Source organism: Clytia hemisphaerica, unplaced genomic scaffold (genome assembly GCF_902728285.1).
Source record: "Clytia hemisphaerica strain Z4C2 unplaced genomic scaffold, Clytia hemisphaerica genome assembly, whole genome shotgun sequence".
Taxonomy (NCBI): Eukaryota; Metazoa; Cnidaria; class Hydrozoa; order Leptothecata; family Clytiidae; genus Clytia; species Clytia hemisphaerica.
Window position 1 is genome coordinate 262,675 of NW_027104093.1, and position 16,087 is coordinate 278,761.

At 36.7% G+C, this 16,087-nt stretch overlaps 2 protein-coding genes across 2 annotated transcripts in view; one reads left to right on the forward strand and one right to left on the reverse strand.

Annotated features, from left to right (window-relative positions):
* LOC136812846 (2-acylglycerol O-acyltransferase 1-like) overlaps positions 1-16,087 on the reverse strand; it is an 81,570-nt gene that overhangs the window by 29,509 nt on the left and 35,974 nt on the right. The window lies entirely within an intron of this gene.
* LOC136812830 (uncharacterized) lies at positions 4,267-7,293 on the forward strand. The gene has a single exon (XM_067069354.1). The coding sequence runs from the start codon at positions 4,267-4,269 to the stop codon at positions 7,291-7,293; it is 3,027 nt and encodes a 1,008-aa protein (XP_066925455.1).

Sequence of the window (16,087 nt, forward strand, 5' to 3'; positions counted from 1 at the left end):
TGCGCCACAAAAAAGTTTCTCTCTTTGAAAGTAATTTTCTCGAAATCTAAAAACTTTAAAAGAACCATTTCTGTTTCGTTGGAAAGAAGAAAGGTAAACTTAAATTTTGATGGGTCATTTATTAAATTCGATTCGTTAGATTAAAAGTTATGCTCAATTAAATAAAAAAGTTACTTTCACAAAGTGCTCGAAAACGTTAAAAATCGACCTATCAAATTTTTATTTTAAATTTGGCAATCGCAATAGCCTTTACATGATTAAGAGCATTTTTCAGTAACTAAACACATAAATTTTAAAAATGAAGGGTCGAAAGGGTTTAAAATCTTCATCAAAATCAATTTAATTTACTTTTACCGAAATTTTCCTCAGGTTTTTGGTGCTAGACTGGATAAAGTCTATGTAAGACTGGATCTACCTCGAAACCCATATTTGATGTATTTTAATGAATTTTACCAGATTTTTTGGCCTTTTTAGACGATTTTTCTTCTTTTCATTGAAATTTCAATCTTCCTTTATATAACAAAAAGTCATTTAGACAGCTAATTATCATTTTTAACGACTGAAACAAAAATACTGATGTATCATGTAATTATGCTTCTGTTTAATTTGATAGGTCGATTTTTAACGTTTTCGAGCACTTTCGGAAAGTAACTTTTTTATTCAATTGAGCATAACTTTTGATCTAATGAATCGAATTTGATAAATGACCCATCAAAATTTAAGTTTATCTTTCTTCTTTCCAATGAAAGAGGAATGGTTCTTTTAAAATTCTTAGCTTTCAAGAAAATTAGTTTCAAAGAGAGAAACTTTTTTGTGGCGCACCCGGTATATAATAAAAAACAAAGACATTTTTTTTCTTCAATATAAAAAAGAACAAAGAAATTTTACCTTACAATAGCTTGTTTTAATTGAAAACAAAGAAAAATTACACTGCAATGTTTTCTTTTTAAACAAAAGAAAAAAAGGAGGTTTTTCGAATGTTTACAAAAATATAAAAGTTAGAAAAAGATTCTTTTTCAAAACTATTTACTGACGATTACCTCGGAATCGTATGCTTTGTCGTGCAATTAACGACTGTCGAACGTGCTAACCGCACTGGCTCAACTTCAGTATCTTTGAAATCATTCGTAGGCCCAATTGTAAACTTAATGGCTTAAGAAAAATTATAGCATTTTGGGTTTTAGCCTCGTTTTGGCGAAAAACTCGTCCCCAGGCCCCAAAAATCAAAGTTTTGAAAAAATGAAAAAAACGCCCCCAGGGATTTGCCCAAGGATCAAGTGTGAAAAATTTCAGCCAAATCGGACCATTTTTAAAGTCTCCAGCCTGCCCCAAAAGTTTTAGCCTCGTTTTGGCGAAAAACTCGTCCCCAGGCCCCAAAAATCAAAATTTTGAAAAAAATGAAAAAAACACCCCCAGGGATTTCCCCAAGGATCAAGTGTGAAAAATTTCAGCCAAATCGGACCATTTTTGAAGTCTCCAGCCTGCCCCAAAGTTTTAGCCTCGTTTTGGCGAAAAACTCGTCCCCAGGCCCCAAAAATCAAAATTTTGAAAAAATGAAAAAAACACCCCCAGGGATTTGCCCAAGGATCAAGTGTGAAAAATTTCAGCCCAATCGGACCATTTTTGAAGTCTCCAGCCTGCCCGAAAAGTTTTAGCCTCGTTTTGGCGAAAAACTCGTCCCCAGGCCCCAAAAATCAAAATTTTGAAAAAATGAAAAAAACACCCCCAGGGATTTGCCCAAGGATCAAGTGTGAAAAATTTCAGCCAAATCGGACCATTTTTGAAGTCTCCAGCCTGCCCCAAAGTTTTAGCCTCGTTTTGGCGAAAAACTCGTCCCCAGGCCCCAAAAATCAAAATTTTCAAAAAATGAAAAAAACACCCCCAGATATTCACCCAAGGAACAAGTGTGCCAAATTTCAGCCAAATCCGACCTTTTTTGAAGTGTCCAGCCTGCCCTAAAGTTTTCGGACGGACATACATACATACATACATACAGACATACATACAGACATACTCAGATTATAGCTCAACTGAAGTTGAGAATTAATCACTCGTAACAAAGGAGAAAATACCGTAATTTGCACTCGTTCTTCGGACTCGTGCAAATTACTATTTTCTCCTTTGTTACTCGTGATTAATCGTTAATTGCACTCCAAACCATACGATTACTAGTACTAATGGAGAGGCAATCCAACGAGAATTTTTTTTATCCCAATTTGGATTGGATTTCGATAGAAATTTTCATCCAAACTGTGGAAGATAGTTCCACCCAGCCCAGGCACTGAAACAGGGGTGTTATATCATAAAAAGGATTAATACTAATAATCGAATAGAAAGAACGGCAACTTAGCCAAACTTAGAATTAATTTTAAAAGGGCCATCCGACCGAAGTGTAATCAAATGGCACAGACAATAGTATATTGGAATGTCTTAACGAAAAAATCGAGCACTTTGAGAGCACTCAAACTCTTAAAGGTTTTACTTTTCATAAGTGTTTCCGTTTCATATATCGGACACATATTTCATATGAGGTTAGTGTCCTGCCTATTGTTATATTGTGTTGATATAAGCAAAAAAGGTGTTTTTTTCCTCTTTCTGACCAATCTTGCTCCACACCGCAGTGCCGTAGCAACTGGGGGGGGGGCTATGCCCCCCCCCAATGATTATTTCAAAAATGGTTATTTTGAAAATGCAAAGTTTTTCTTTTTTACTTTGTCATAATTGTCTTTTAAGTGCATTTTCAAGCAATGTAGATCTCAAATTTTCAAATTTTCCTCCCTTTGGCCGAACCATGGTTGGCCCTCGCGGTGTCACTAAAATTCAGCCCCCCCCCCCCAATATGAAAATGCTTCCTACGGCGCTGCACCCGATTCAATCCAATGTGAAAAAACTTTTAAATCAAAATTGATGAGTAAGCAAACGATATCACTCTTATTCAAATACAAAACCTTTAATTGATTCAAATAAAAGAATGTTTAAAACACAGCTGATTGGCTTAGGTTTCGAAACTCTCTATCGTTTCATTAAGACCTCAGTGCGCATGGGATGTATCCGGAGAAAATCAATATTCAGAGCAGTGCTCATATCCCGAAGAGTAGGAGTTTTACGCTCGAAACGAAGGAAGATATGACGTAGCCTAATTTCTAACTGCAAGGTTAAAGATTTTGTTTTAAATTGGATTGATATCGTTTGCTTACACATCAATTTTAATTTACAAACTTTTTCACATTGGATTGACACGGATGTGGAGCAATACCGAGTTGATGTATCGGAGGATATCGAGGGCGACGGTAAGTGAAATTATACAAAACAAAGTCGATAGTTGATGTACGGCTCTAAGTCGCCTTTGCTCACCTAAACAGACGACGTTATTTTGGTGTTTTTACCGTCGTCGAGCAAAGTGGACGGTGATTTTGGAGACATGTCAACTTTGCTTTATACCATTCCCCTCGATTTATCTCGAATACATAAACTCGCTAATATTGGTCAGAAAGAGGGAAAGAAAAACATTTTTTACATCAACATAATATAACAATAGACACTGTCCCGATATGAAATATGTGTCTGATATGAAACGAGAACACTTATGTAAAGGTAAAACCTTTAATCCTAATAATAAAAGTAAAACTAGGTCACAGTGTGGAAATCGGCAAAAAATTTATCGTATCAGCAACGTTACCATTTTAATAAAAAAATGATCGTAGCAACGCTACCATTTTAAATAGATAAGACTCGATTATTCATTTTGAAACGAAAAAATGTATACGGTGAGTACTAAATTGATCGAGTCAAGCGAAATCAAAGAAAAATGACTGTCAAAGTAGTGAGCCCAGTCAAAACGAGATTAGAAGACCAATGTGAAAAAACCGCCTCCGGCGGTCGATAAAAATAAAAATATATAAAAGTAATCAAGCTTTGTCTCAAAGTATTTCGGCACTTTACATTTTTAACACTTTCTTAGCGCCCATCTTACTAAACTAAATGAGTTTATGAAAAATGTCTGTAACGCTAGCCCAGTAACATATGTTAAGGTTTCTAAAATTTGAACGCCGCGGCTGGAAAACCTATCCACCTTCGATACAAAAAGTCTCGCGCTAAGTTTGACAAGCGTAGAAAACTCGTTGACGGTGGCAACGCAAGATGGCGGACGTTTAACTGTCAATCTTGTGAAAATTATTTTTGAACATTGAAAAATTTGATCACGCAACGAATTGCTGAAAAAGAATCAAGTACAAAAATGTTCAAAAGCTGATTTAGAAGAAAACCATGATTGCAGAAGCCGGTGATCCCGCCACAGTAAACAGTACGCATCAAGACGAACCGTCTGTTCCATGTGTAAAGTGTGGAAAACTGTTCCGTACTGCTAGAGGTGCTCTTCAACATCAAAGACAATGCAAAATAGTCACAGATCGAGTCCAGTTACCACCAGAACCAGAAGCAGAACCAGAACCGCAACCTCAAAACAACATCGAGCGAATCCCAGAGAGATTTTACTGGGGAGATATCAAAGGAACTGACTTTGAGAGACTGATAAACAATAGTTATGAAAAGATAGTTTATTGGCGAAAAAATCTTTTCAAGTTACCGAGTGGACGTACAGGCAAAGATTTCATCCGAGAAGTGACAAGGCTACTCAATGCATGGATCGAAGATAGTCCTCTCGGAGTTGTATCGATGAAAGCTGTCCATATAATGCCAGCTTTGCTTCTTCAGAAACCAAGCAAAACTTCCAAAGCCCACGATCACGTCGAAGCATTAGAGAGGAGACTGCTCCAATGGCGAAGAGGAGATATCGAAGCCCTTGTCAAAGAGGCCGAGACGCTTCAATCGAGATTGCCAAAGCCGGTCGAAAAGAAAACTATTGAAGCTCTATCGAAGCAATTTAAGATGAAAATGGAAAAAGGCGATGTTAACGGGGCAATCAAACTACTCACCAACAACATGAGTGGAGGCGTGCTACCACTGGACGATCAAACGATCAATCTCCTTCGACAAAAACATCCTGAAGGTCGCGATACCAATGAAAACAACCTGCTCAATGGTCCAATTCAGCATATAGATCCGATTGTTTTTGAGTGTATTGATGAAGAGATGGTATCGAAAGCAGCCTTATCGACACAAGGTGGATCGGGACCATCGGGTATGGACGCAGATGGATGGCGTAAACCACTTACATCGAAAGTTTACGGCGATTGTGGAAAGGATCTTCGAAAATCGATCGCAAAGCTAACGCGAAAACTTTGCACCCAAGAAACTAACGATGAATCATTACAGAGTTTCTTAGCTGCACGACTAGTCCCGCTTGATAAACAACCAGGAGTACGACCAATCGGCGTAGGAGAGGTTTTGAGGCGCATCAGTGGGAAGCTCGTAATGGCAGTCGTTAAAGAGGACGTTATCGTCGGTGGCAGTAGAGTACAGATGTGTTCCGGCCAGAAAGGTGGCAGTGAAGCAGCAATCCACGCGATGCGATCTGTATTTGAAAACGAAGCAGCCGAAGCAGTAATACTAGTTGATGCTGCTAACGCTTTTAATAACATTAACCGGAAAGCTCTACTTCACAACGTCCAGGTGCTATGTCCAATATTTGCTCGCTATGTAAATAACTGCTATCGCTCTCCAGCTAGACTTTTCGTTATCGGTGGTGTCGAGCTTAAGTCAAATGAAGGAACCACTCAAGGAGATCCGATCGGTATGGCAGTGTACGCAATTGGAATAACACCTCTTTTGAATATAATGCTATCAATAATTGCAGATATCCCCGATAAAATGGCAGCATTCGCTGACGATATAACTTCTGTTGGAAAGCTTCTCTCGTTAAAACGCTGGTGGTCACGAATTACAACCGTTGGTCCTCACTTCGGCTACTTTCCACAGCCGACTAAATCGTGGCTTATCGTTAAAGAGGAATACCAAGACGAGGCTGAAGAAATTTTCCGGGAAACGAACATCCAGGTTTCAAAAGACGGTGAAAGGCATCTCGGTGCAGTTATTGGTAGTATAAACTTTAAAGACCGTTACTGTAAAGAAATTGTTGATAAATGGTGCAAGGAACTTACTCTTCTTTCAGAAATAGCGGTGACTCAACCACAATCAGCATACACGTGTTACACCAGCGGTTACCAGCATCGTTTTTCGTATTTTTTAAGAACAATTCCAGAAATGGAAAACTACTTAACACCCATCGAAACAATCGTCAGACACCAACTCATTCCAGCCATTACAGGGGGTAAAATTGTAAATGACTTAGAAAGAGACTTGTTATCATTACCACCTAGACTGGGAGGCCTCGGTCTCAAAAACGTATGCGAGATCGCACCCATCGAACACGAAAACTCGAGACAATTCACCAAACATCTACAAAACCAAATCTTGAACCTCCAACCACCAAATGACAATGAAACAAAAACTAAAGCAGCGATCAAAACTGAGAAAACCCGAAGAAATCAAGACAAACAAGATCGTATCAGGGCGGAAATGACTGATGATCAAAAACGAATCCACGAAGCCAATTGCTATACCGGAGCATCGAACTGGTTGACCAACCTTCCAATCAGAGATCAAGGCTATGATCTTAACAAGGAACAGTTTCACGATGCACTGCGAATTCGTTATGACTGGAGTATCCCTCGTCTACCAAGTGAATGTGTCTGTGGTAATCGTTTTGATATCAGCCATGCTCTGTCCTGCAAGAAAGGAGGCTACGTTACTCTTAGACATAACGAGGTACGAGATATCACTGCTAAACTTTTGGATGAGGTATGCGTCAACGTACGAAACGAGCCGAGACTAATCACCCTTGACGGCGAAGGACTGACGCACAAAACCGCGAATACGTCCGAAGGAGCACGACTTGACGTTAGCGCAACTGGGTTCTGGACACCTGGCCAAAGAGCATTTTTTGATATTAGGGTCTTTGACCTAAGCGCTCGAAGGTACAGGGGTTTGGAGCTCAGCAAGTGCTTCCAAAGAAACGAAAATGAGAAAAAGAGACATTACAATGAACGTGTGAACAGTGTCGAAAATGGTACCTTCACCCCATTAGTATTTTCTACAAACGGAGGTATGGGACGTGAATGCCAAACATTCTACAAAAGATTGGCCGTGATGCTTGCTGAAAAACGTGGTGTACGTCTCCATGAATCAATTTCGTTTATTCGATCAAAAATATCATTCAGCTTGTTGAGATCGTCTTTGTTATGTATTCGTGGATCCCGTTCCATTTGGAGTAGAGAACTGAATACAAATGATATTGAACTGACTAACTCTCGTTCAAGAGTTAGCAATAATTAATGTTTCTTAATTAATTTTTTTTTTATAAATTTTATTGAGTTTTTATGAAATTTTCAAGTTTCTGTTTCTTTACAGCCCGGCGCAACTACTTAGTTGTGCTATTACATTCTTTTTCAATCGGTCATTTTCGTTAGATCCTAGGTTAGACTCATTGTTACTTGCTGCTAGCTACAGTCTAGTGCCACTAGCGGTTATTGTTTTCAATTATTTTTTTTTTTTATTTATTTATCAAACCAAATTTACTCTAATTTATTGCCCCTATTGTAAGTATATCTGAAATATAATATTCACGGAATTCTTGAAATATATCTTTTTTAGCCAGTAAAAAAAAAAAAAAAAGAAAACTCGGATTAGAGAAGACTCTACACTGCTATTTGTAAACGAAAAAAGTTCTGACGTCAATTTCATGAAAAAGTACTGCGACGTCATAAAGTTTCAAATAAAAAGGTGTGGCATTTTTGTTGCACGATTTCGAATTATTTTATATCAACACACGCAACAAAATCCAACATTGTTGTTTGATGATTAAACTTCGTCTAACATTATTTAAAAAGGTTTCAATGTTGGTTGCATTGCATATGCGCCGGTCTTAAGCTGTCCGCATGCGAAGCCAACAAACGGGAAAACCTTCAGTGCTCAATCGCAAAGCGCGAGCCTCTCCTTCACAACTAAGGCTTTTTCTTTCCTAGAAGCAACCCTCTCACCACCTCAGACACCTTTGGGCGTCTGCAACGACGGGTACCCTCGATAATTTTGACAGGGTCACTATGGCATTTCATTGAACACAAACTTCCGTTATCTTAAAAAGACATATCATCGAGGCTTACAGACACAAAATTTTGACTAATGTAGAAAGTTTAGAAGTATATTTTTTATTATGTATTTGGCATTTTAAGCCAAAACGATGTCAGGAATTAACCCACATTATAGTATTTTAAAGGCTTTTGATGCGCAAGCAAAACCGTTAACCGGCGTTTCCGACGACGGGAACCGTCTAGTTCATGCTATATTAAAAAGCAATACACTGTTGGAAAGATATTTTCGAGAAGGAATAATCTAAAATATTAAAGAATTTTGGTAAAATTGAAAAAATAAAGGAGAAAATTATTGACAAAAAAAAAGAAGAATTTTTCTATACTGACTGGTTTGAAAAATCAATACTCACTAATTCAAATATCTAATTAGATTTTTCACATTTTACTTTTTTTTAACAGCTTTGAGCGAAATTGAAAAGTTACCAAAAATAGTAAAAAAAAGTAACTTACAATTTACAGCCGTCCAATAATGAATTATGATTACGTACTATTCTATGATTTTCTTGTCATTCATCGTCAAACACCATTTGGATATTATTTTTCAATAATTTATTTTTTCTAATTTTTTCGTCTAAAACAAAAAAATGAAAATAATTATTCGTTGAAATCTAGATTAAGATTCTTTGGATGGTTTCCTCACTTTTTTAAAAACTGATCAAATTTGTCTCAAATTTTCCTAAATTTTCCAATTTTCAATGGCCTAGATTATTTTTAACAAGAGGCCGGAGCGGCGTGAAGGTCCAGTTGATGTGGCAATAACCAAATGTCGTTCGTACCGGGTTCCTTAAGTGACGCCAAAAAATTTCATTAAATTTTATTAGAACACATCATTTGTATAAAAAATTGAAAGGTCATAACATTTGATCTCCTAGAAGATAAGTACACATATTTTTAAAAATCTCTCCGCCAGCTGCTTCTGTATAAATAAAATGATACTTACAACCCTATGTCCTGAGCCGGTTCGCTGTCGATCGCTGCCGAAATCACACTAAATTTTAAGAGGGCTGGACAGCAATTGTTAAGTTGCTGTTCAGCGGAGCGTGGAAGGCGCAATTGGGCATTAGGAGGTCGCTTGGTGGTTGCTATAAAGGTGTGGCCGGAGGAACTTTAGTACACGATGTTCATCTTTGTTCTAAATGCGAATAAACAGATTACATTGCCTAAACAAAAACATAAGTACACATTTTCTTCACAAGCAACTACAATTTTCGGGTCCTCCCTGGGATTGCTTAGAGCATTCTAGCTCATTTTGCAAATTTAGCTTTGATCACCACTGACATTATACCATATTGATGCTTATTAGGCCAAGGAGTATTGTTTTCCATGTTTAGATGATCTAAAAAGCTTTTACTTTACGAGAGAGCATTAGCAGCCTAAGTAACTGCTTATAAAAAGATGTTTAGGTATGCAAGAGAGAAAATAATGGTATATCAAATTACTTAGTAGAATAGAGCGCATTTATGTGTTTTTCGATGAGGAGAGATGACAAAAGGTGAATTTTGTTGTAGTGTACTAATCATATCGTGTTTTTAGTTTTTTATGAGGAGAAAGATTTCTGAAGAAAATTGTTTTTGGTTACGCCAGCTTCTCAGGTACTTAAATTGTAATTCACATCATTTCATGAGCAAGTACATAGGATCAGATAAGGATTGCCTGTGAGAAAAAAAACATCCATGTCTCAGTGACAAGGCGAGAATATCTTAGCCACGCCGGGATAAAATGAAAGTGCTAAATGGGAAAATGTCTCACTTCAATAGTTTAGTATACAGTTTGAAACTTAAAATCCTGCAATTGTAAAACTGCCGGGGAAGATGGCGTGTAGGGTAGGCTTTTCAAGACCCTCGAAAGGCACTGTAACAGTGTACTTTTTTATAGAGTGCACTAACAAGGGTACACTGTAAGGGTGTGTTTGGTGACTGGTGTCTGATATATCTTTATAGTTTTGGCTTGCACCCATTTTGAATTGTTTTGCACATTGTGTCAACATCTCAGGCTCTTTTTCAGTCAGAAACGGTCGGTAAAATACACTCGGCACATACCGTCGTTCAGAAATCGAGTGCCCCCTGGGTAAAATCTACGAAAGCATCCAGCGAGGACCTTTTTTAAACATCTGTTTCCCAGGCATAGCCTTTCTGGAAATTTGATCTGTTGGCCAAAAGTTTCAAAAATGAAGATATGTTTCTCCTCAAAACCTAAATTTTTAATCTCAAAGTATCTTAGAAAATTTGGTCTGTTTCTACAATTTTCAGAATTAAAATTTTGATCTGTTCTCCCAAGCTTATAAGGAATAGGATATCGTTTCCCTCTCCTGGAAATTTTTATCTGTTTCCTTTGCTTTTTGTGAACCATAGAGACATTAATATTTTGGTTACTCCTAAAAGAACACAGTGCATGTAATCGATTCCTGTACCACGGATAACATCATATCCAGGCAAAAGTGTTAAAGGGGAAGGTCCTTTTACTCCTTTCACGTGAACAACACTAGAATTAACTGCTTCCATGGCTTTTTTCATTGTCCCTGAGTTTGTTCTAAGTGGGCCAGATGGATTTGACTCATCAAAAGGAAAAGCTCGAACGTTCCCATTCTTCTCAGTTTTCACGGTTTCACCACTCTGCAAACACTTGGGACAACCATAAAATGAGTTAAATTGCTGGAAATTTAATACACTAGCCTTGGCAGACATGTCAAGGGTACCACAAAACAGCATGCATTTAAGGGTGACTTCATCATTTATCTTAGTTCCAAATTAAGTTAATTGGCGAATAGTTTCAAGCTGTGGTGGTAAAAATAAGAACATGTTAGGATGTGTCTCCCCATACCACAAGCCGCTGATTAAAATGTTCTCTTTTTTCCTTCGATCTTTAAATGGAAGCTCATTTATTGTGTAGAATACAGGCCAGATCCAAGATTTAATTGATTTAAATATAGGTACGCCATCTGTATTCCACATCAGTGAAATGTTGAAAGGATTATTAAGAAAAAACGAGTAAGATTTATATAACGCAAAGTCATAAATATCTGAATGAGAAGAAGAAGTGCGTTCAAACCGGTGATTCAAATTCAGAAGCATTCCAGCACGAGAGAAAATCGATTTGATTTGGCTTTTAATATCAAACTCCATAAAATATGATCTTGTAATAGGTTTACCAGGTTTAACTGACAACAAGTTGAATTTGGACAAACAATGTCTGCTTTATCCAGCTTCCAGTTTTGACATTAGGCGAAAGTGAAGCAAGTAATTTTTTCAGGATGAATAGTGATTTTGGAAAAACATGATTAGGCGGTAAAAGGATATTAAGGAGTTGTATTATAGATGAAAGGGCTACACCAGGAAGCTTGAACTTTTGTGAAAAGGCATTTAACATTGTTAGAGCAGCACCAAGAGTTACCGTTGCATCTGGGTAAAGTGGGGTGGAAAGCTTGTTTCTTGTACTGGCATTTCCTTGATCATCGTACTCCTGTTCATCTGTCAAAAAAAAAAAAACTTTCATAGGTAGAAACACCCTAATAAAAACATCTATTGGTTTATGTAACAAGTTTTCGCCTTTGGGGTAAAAAGAGAATTATTCCTATACCAGCACCCACACCTGACACTAAGACTTCTAATACCGGACATTAAGAAAGACAATATTATTATTGTTTCTGTTCATTTGATGATGATAAATACAATCTTACCACAGAATGTCTCGTTGTCCCAGTAATCAGTATCGGTATCATCAAAAGGTTCTTGAACACATGCAAATTCCTCTTGTAATTATATGGTTGATTACAATTATCTTAGATTTGTAAAGGACGAGCGGGGCGATAAATCCGTAAAAGCCCCGCTCGTTGGTAATCGCCCTGATGTAAACAAAAATTTCTATTGGTTGAAAGAAAAGTATCGTACGATATTTTGATTGGTTAACAAAATATCGTACGATAGTTTTTAAGCCAATCAAAATAAGAGTGTCAGTCGAATGTTTTTTTATAGTTATTATAGTTATATCTTATTTTCGATAGCGTCGACCCTTTAGGGCAATGTTTTAGGTCTGTCACGCCAAATTTAGAAAGAACTACCACACCCATGTGCCACAGACCCGGTGGACCCCCCTCCCCCTGCCACCCCGGTGAAAAAAAAACGCTCCCGGTAGAAAAAAGATCCTTCAATTTCAACCCCACCGGGAAATTGCTCGGGTTTTATCCCAATTAAAAATTGAATGGAAAAAATGGTGCCCTCCAAAACATCCCCACCGGATTTTTTGCGCTGGAAACAATAGAGTTTCTATCCCCATTGGGATTCCGATAGAAATTTTCATCCCCACTGAGGGAAAAAGGTTCCACCGGGTACTGAGATAGGGATGTACTACCTCTCTGGCGTACACGGTGGTATAAACCCTGCCTGAATTTACTTGTTAAGGCAAATGCAAAGTTAAGCCTTAGCTTTAAGGATTTCCCGCCCAATTTTCTTCGTCGCAGACCCATATAAAATTTTTTTTTTGAATTACCTACTCATTGAAGGGGCATATACCCTTCCCTGTCTCCAAGTTAGTGCGGTATCATTTTGTGTACTGCATTTAGTAACAACATAAGTGACTACTACATCAGTAGCGCCGACGGAGAAAATTTTCTTATTTTGACTTTTGTTTGGCTCAAAGCGCTCTGGTTAGATGCAGTATTTGCATGACAAAAGTTGTCATTAAATATTACAAAATGCGCCTCAGGAAAATAAGGAAAAAATATTTGTTTATCTTTAAACTTCATAAAGTTTTGATTATTTTGAATTTTGAATAACGCTACAATGACAATACGTCAATATGATATGGAAAATTATGCGAGCGAAGCGAGCAAGAAAATTTTACAGATTTAGGTTAATTTAGTTCTGTTCTAGACAATAATTTGCTTTTCACGTTCACGCTCAAAATCTGGATTCACGAATTCAGGCTGGAAAAATTTTGTTTTCACGTTCACGCTGATATCTCGATTCACGTATTCACGCGCCGAAAAAGTCCAATTTACGTATTCACGACAGAAAAAAGGGTCATTCACGTGTCACGTCAACCCGTGGGGAAGCCCCTATTACTACTTCAATGTGTTTTTTTTTTCTTTTTTTATTCAATCATATATTTTTCTTATAACCACTATTTTCCATCGGATCAACTTGTTCTTCTTTCTTTTACTAGAGAAACAAGCAAAAACGGGGGTAGTGATATGATAAAACAGTTTTTCGATCATAACACATTTTACGATCTCTTTAATGACCTCATAGCCAAACTGTGTTTAGTGTTTTGTGAATTAGCAAAGTTCTTTTAATGACTTAAAAATAACAAAGGCAATATAAGTTCATGCTTATCTTTTCAATAAAAACGATTATACTGTGATTTCACTTCGTTTCGAAATAATCAATGATACCAATAATACCAATGCACCAACACTTAAAACACTTTCCAACTTTTAATTGCACTGTTCAAAAAAGATAACATAACCCCCGTTTTTAGTAATAAGTTGGAGATTTGATATTTCACAGAAAAGTGCTACCAAGGGGTATTTCGGGTCTCATATCTTCCGAAGGACTTTTCTGTTCGCCTTGAAATTTAACAAACTTCTTAACCTAAGGTTGAACTACCACTGGTGTAAAAATGAACGTTATAGCATAAGTAGAAAAAAAGCTCAATTTTTACAATCGCAAATTTAACCGCTAAAAATCGCGAATTTTTCAACCAAAAATACATTCAAATATAGCGCTTTTGATTCTCTAAAACAAACAAAAAAGATTTCCATAATTATATTTGACTATCAAAAGTTACAAGCATTTTTGTTTCCACTGCCAATTATATCTGGACAGACTTTAATACCTCACAGGTAAACATTCACCTAAAACAATTCTATAAGAAACGTTTAAATTTGTTTGAGGCTCGGTTGTCCTTAGTTTTACAACATTTGGAGCCTGAAAGTTTTTCTTGATTTAAAGGGATAACCAGATAAAACATGTTTGGAAATTTATTTAGAGTACGATAGATCAAATGTTTTGGCAAAATTTGATTTTGATAGTTTTTTCTACTCTAGTTATAGCTTTAACCATTTATAAATTCATCCATTCCAATGGCTGCTTTTGTATTGTTCTTAAACTTTTGCACTTCAGAGCATTCTTGAAAGAGAAAGTTATTTGTGTGTTGATTTGAGATCAAATTACAATTACTAACGTCAATAAAGTGATTTAGTTTGAGATCGAATTACAATTACTAACGTCAATAAAGTGATTTGGTTTTGAATGCTTTCATTTTAAGAAGTTCATTTAGAGTAGAGACAGAAGAGCATTTTGTATATGAATAGATTTTGTTGTGCGGTTTGATAAATTGAGCATTAAGTGAAAGCAGATTCTAGAGGTATAATTATTTATTTATCACTCTATCAAAGGTTGGATTGCACTACCTTTTCCTTAACTCTGAGTTTTAACGCTAGACTTCAGACTTCAGACCTTAGGGATCTGAGGATCCAAAAGTTCAAAAATGGTCCAAGGTCTAGGCTCAGAATATAGCCTAGAAGTCTATAAACCCCTCCCAAATTGAAATAAAAATGGATTAGACTTAACAGGTAGCCAAAAATCGACTTTTTCGCCTGAACTTCAAATTTTGAAAAACGCGTGGAATTAACCAAAATTCCTAAAATATATCTCGACCCAGATTGTAACTTCTTTTTGGACCTACCCCGGTGGGGTGGAGGTCCTATAAATTAAACCATGTTCGTTAGTTAGTTAGTTAGTTAGTTAGTTAGTGCGTTCGTTTCCAGCTTTTCTAGAGATTGGCTCATTCAATTTTTTGATTTTTCTGGTGACAAAGATGCATAAACATAAACCCTCGAATGTGACGATTTTCGAAAAAAAAAATTTTGGGGCAAATTTCAGCCAAAAAACGGCTAAAACAGGCTAAAAAAGGTTTTTTTGGACTGTGTGGTAGATTGGATCATTGATTTTTTTGATTTTTGCATGAAAGTAGACTACCATCATAGATAAAAGATGGCTAAATCAGATTTTCACAAAAAGAATTATTCGGCTCAAAAAACGGTTCTTTACCTATAAGAACCATTATTTATAAGCATAGATCAATGTTCTTAACTGAATTACTCAATTTTTTGACAAGATGGATGTTTTCTTTGCTCATGAAGTCATAAGTTGAAAGGATATTTGTAATTAGGCATGAAATTTTGGTTCCTAGATGTGTTTTTTTATAAGAAAATAGCCTAAGTTCGATTTTTTATAAGCACATCACAAACTACATAATTTATTAGCTTTTCTTGAGATCGGCTCATTCAATTTTTCTGAATTTTTGCACTAAGATGCGTAACTATAAACTCTCGGATGCAACGAGAACATTTGTGTTATGCATAAAATTTTGGTTGCTGGCTTTGTTTTTAGGAGGAAATGGGTCAAATTCGATCTTTTTTATAAGCATATCACAACATAGTGTGCACCCCCCCTAAATTAAGGGTTTGTCGATTTCGGTTTGATAACGTTGACTTCGGATTTTTTGGATTTCAGGGGGGATTAATAGGATGTGCTGGGACTAAAATTTGATTGGTGGGACTCGCCAACTTCGTTACAGAAGCCTCATCTTCAAACAGGAGTATGCATACCATTTTAAATTTTTTAGCCTTCGGCGCCTTCCTTCTTACTTAAACCAATTTACTATCTTGTAAAATCATAATTTTAAGCATAATATTAATCTTTGAATCTTAATGGAATAACTTTCATAGTTAGAAAGGGTCCATACAATTGCCTTTGGGAGCAGGGAAAAACTCGAGTTTTAGGTGGGACGAAGGATTCAAGATATCAGGTGGGGGTTTTGGGTAGTGCTGGGACCTCTTTTTTTTGGTGGAACCTGGACCCCCCCCCCTTGCAAACTATGCACAATAAGTTGGATATTAAGTTTCCTTCAGATATGGTTATTTTTTCATGTTTTTAAACCAAACTAATGTCTTAAAGGTTTCTTTTTTTCAGTCTAAT

Coding starts and splice junctions, on each gene's coding strand:
- LOC136812830 (XM_067069354.1), top strand. CDS start 4,267: ATGATTGCAGAAGCCGGTGATCCCGCCACAGTAAACAGTACGCATCAA.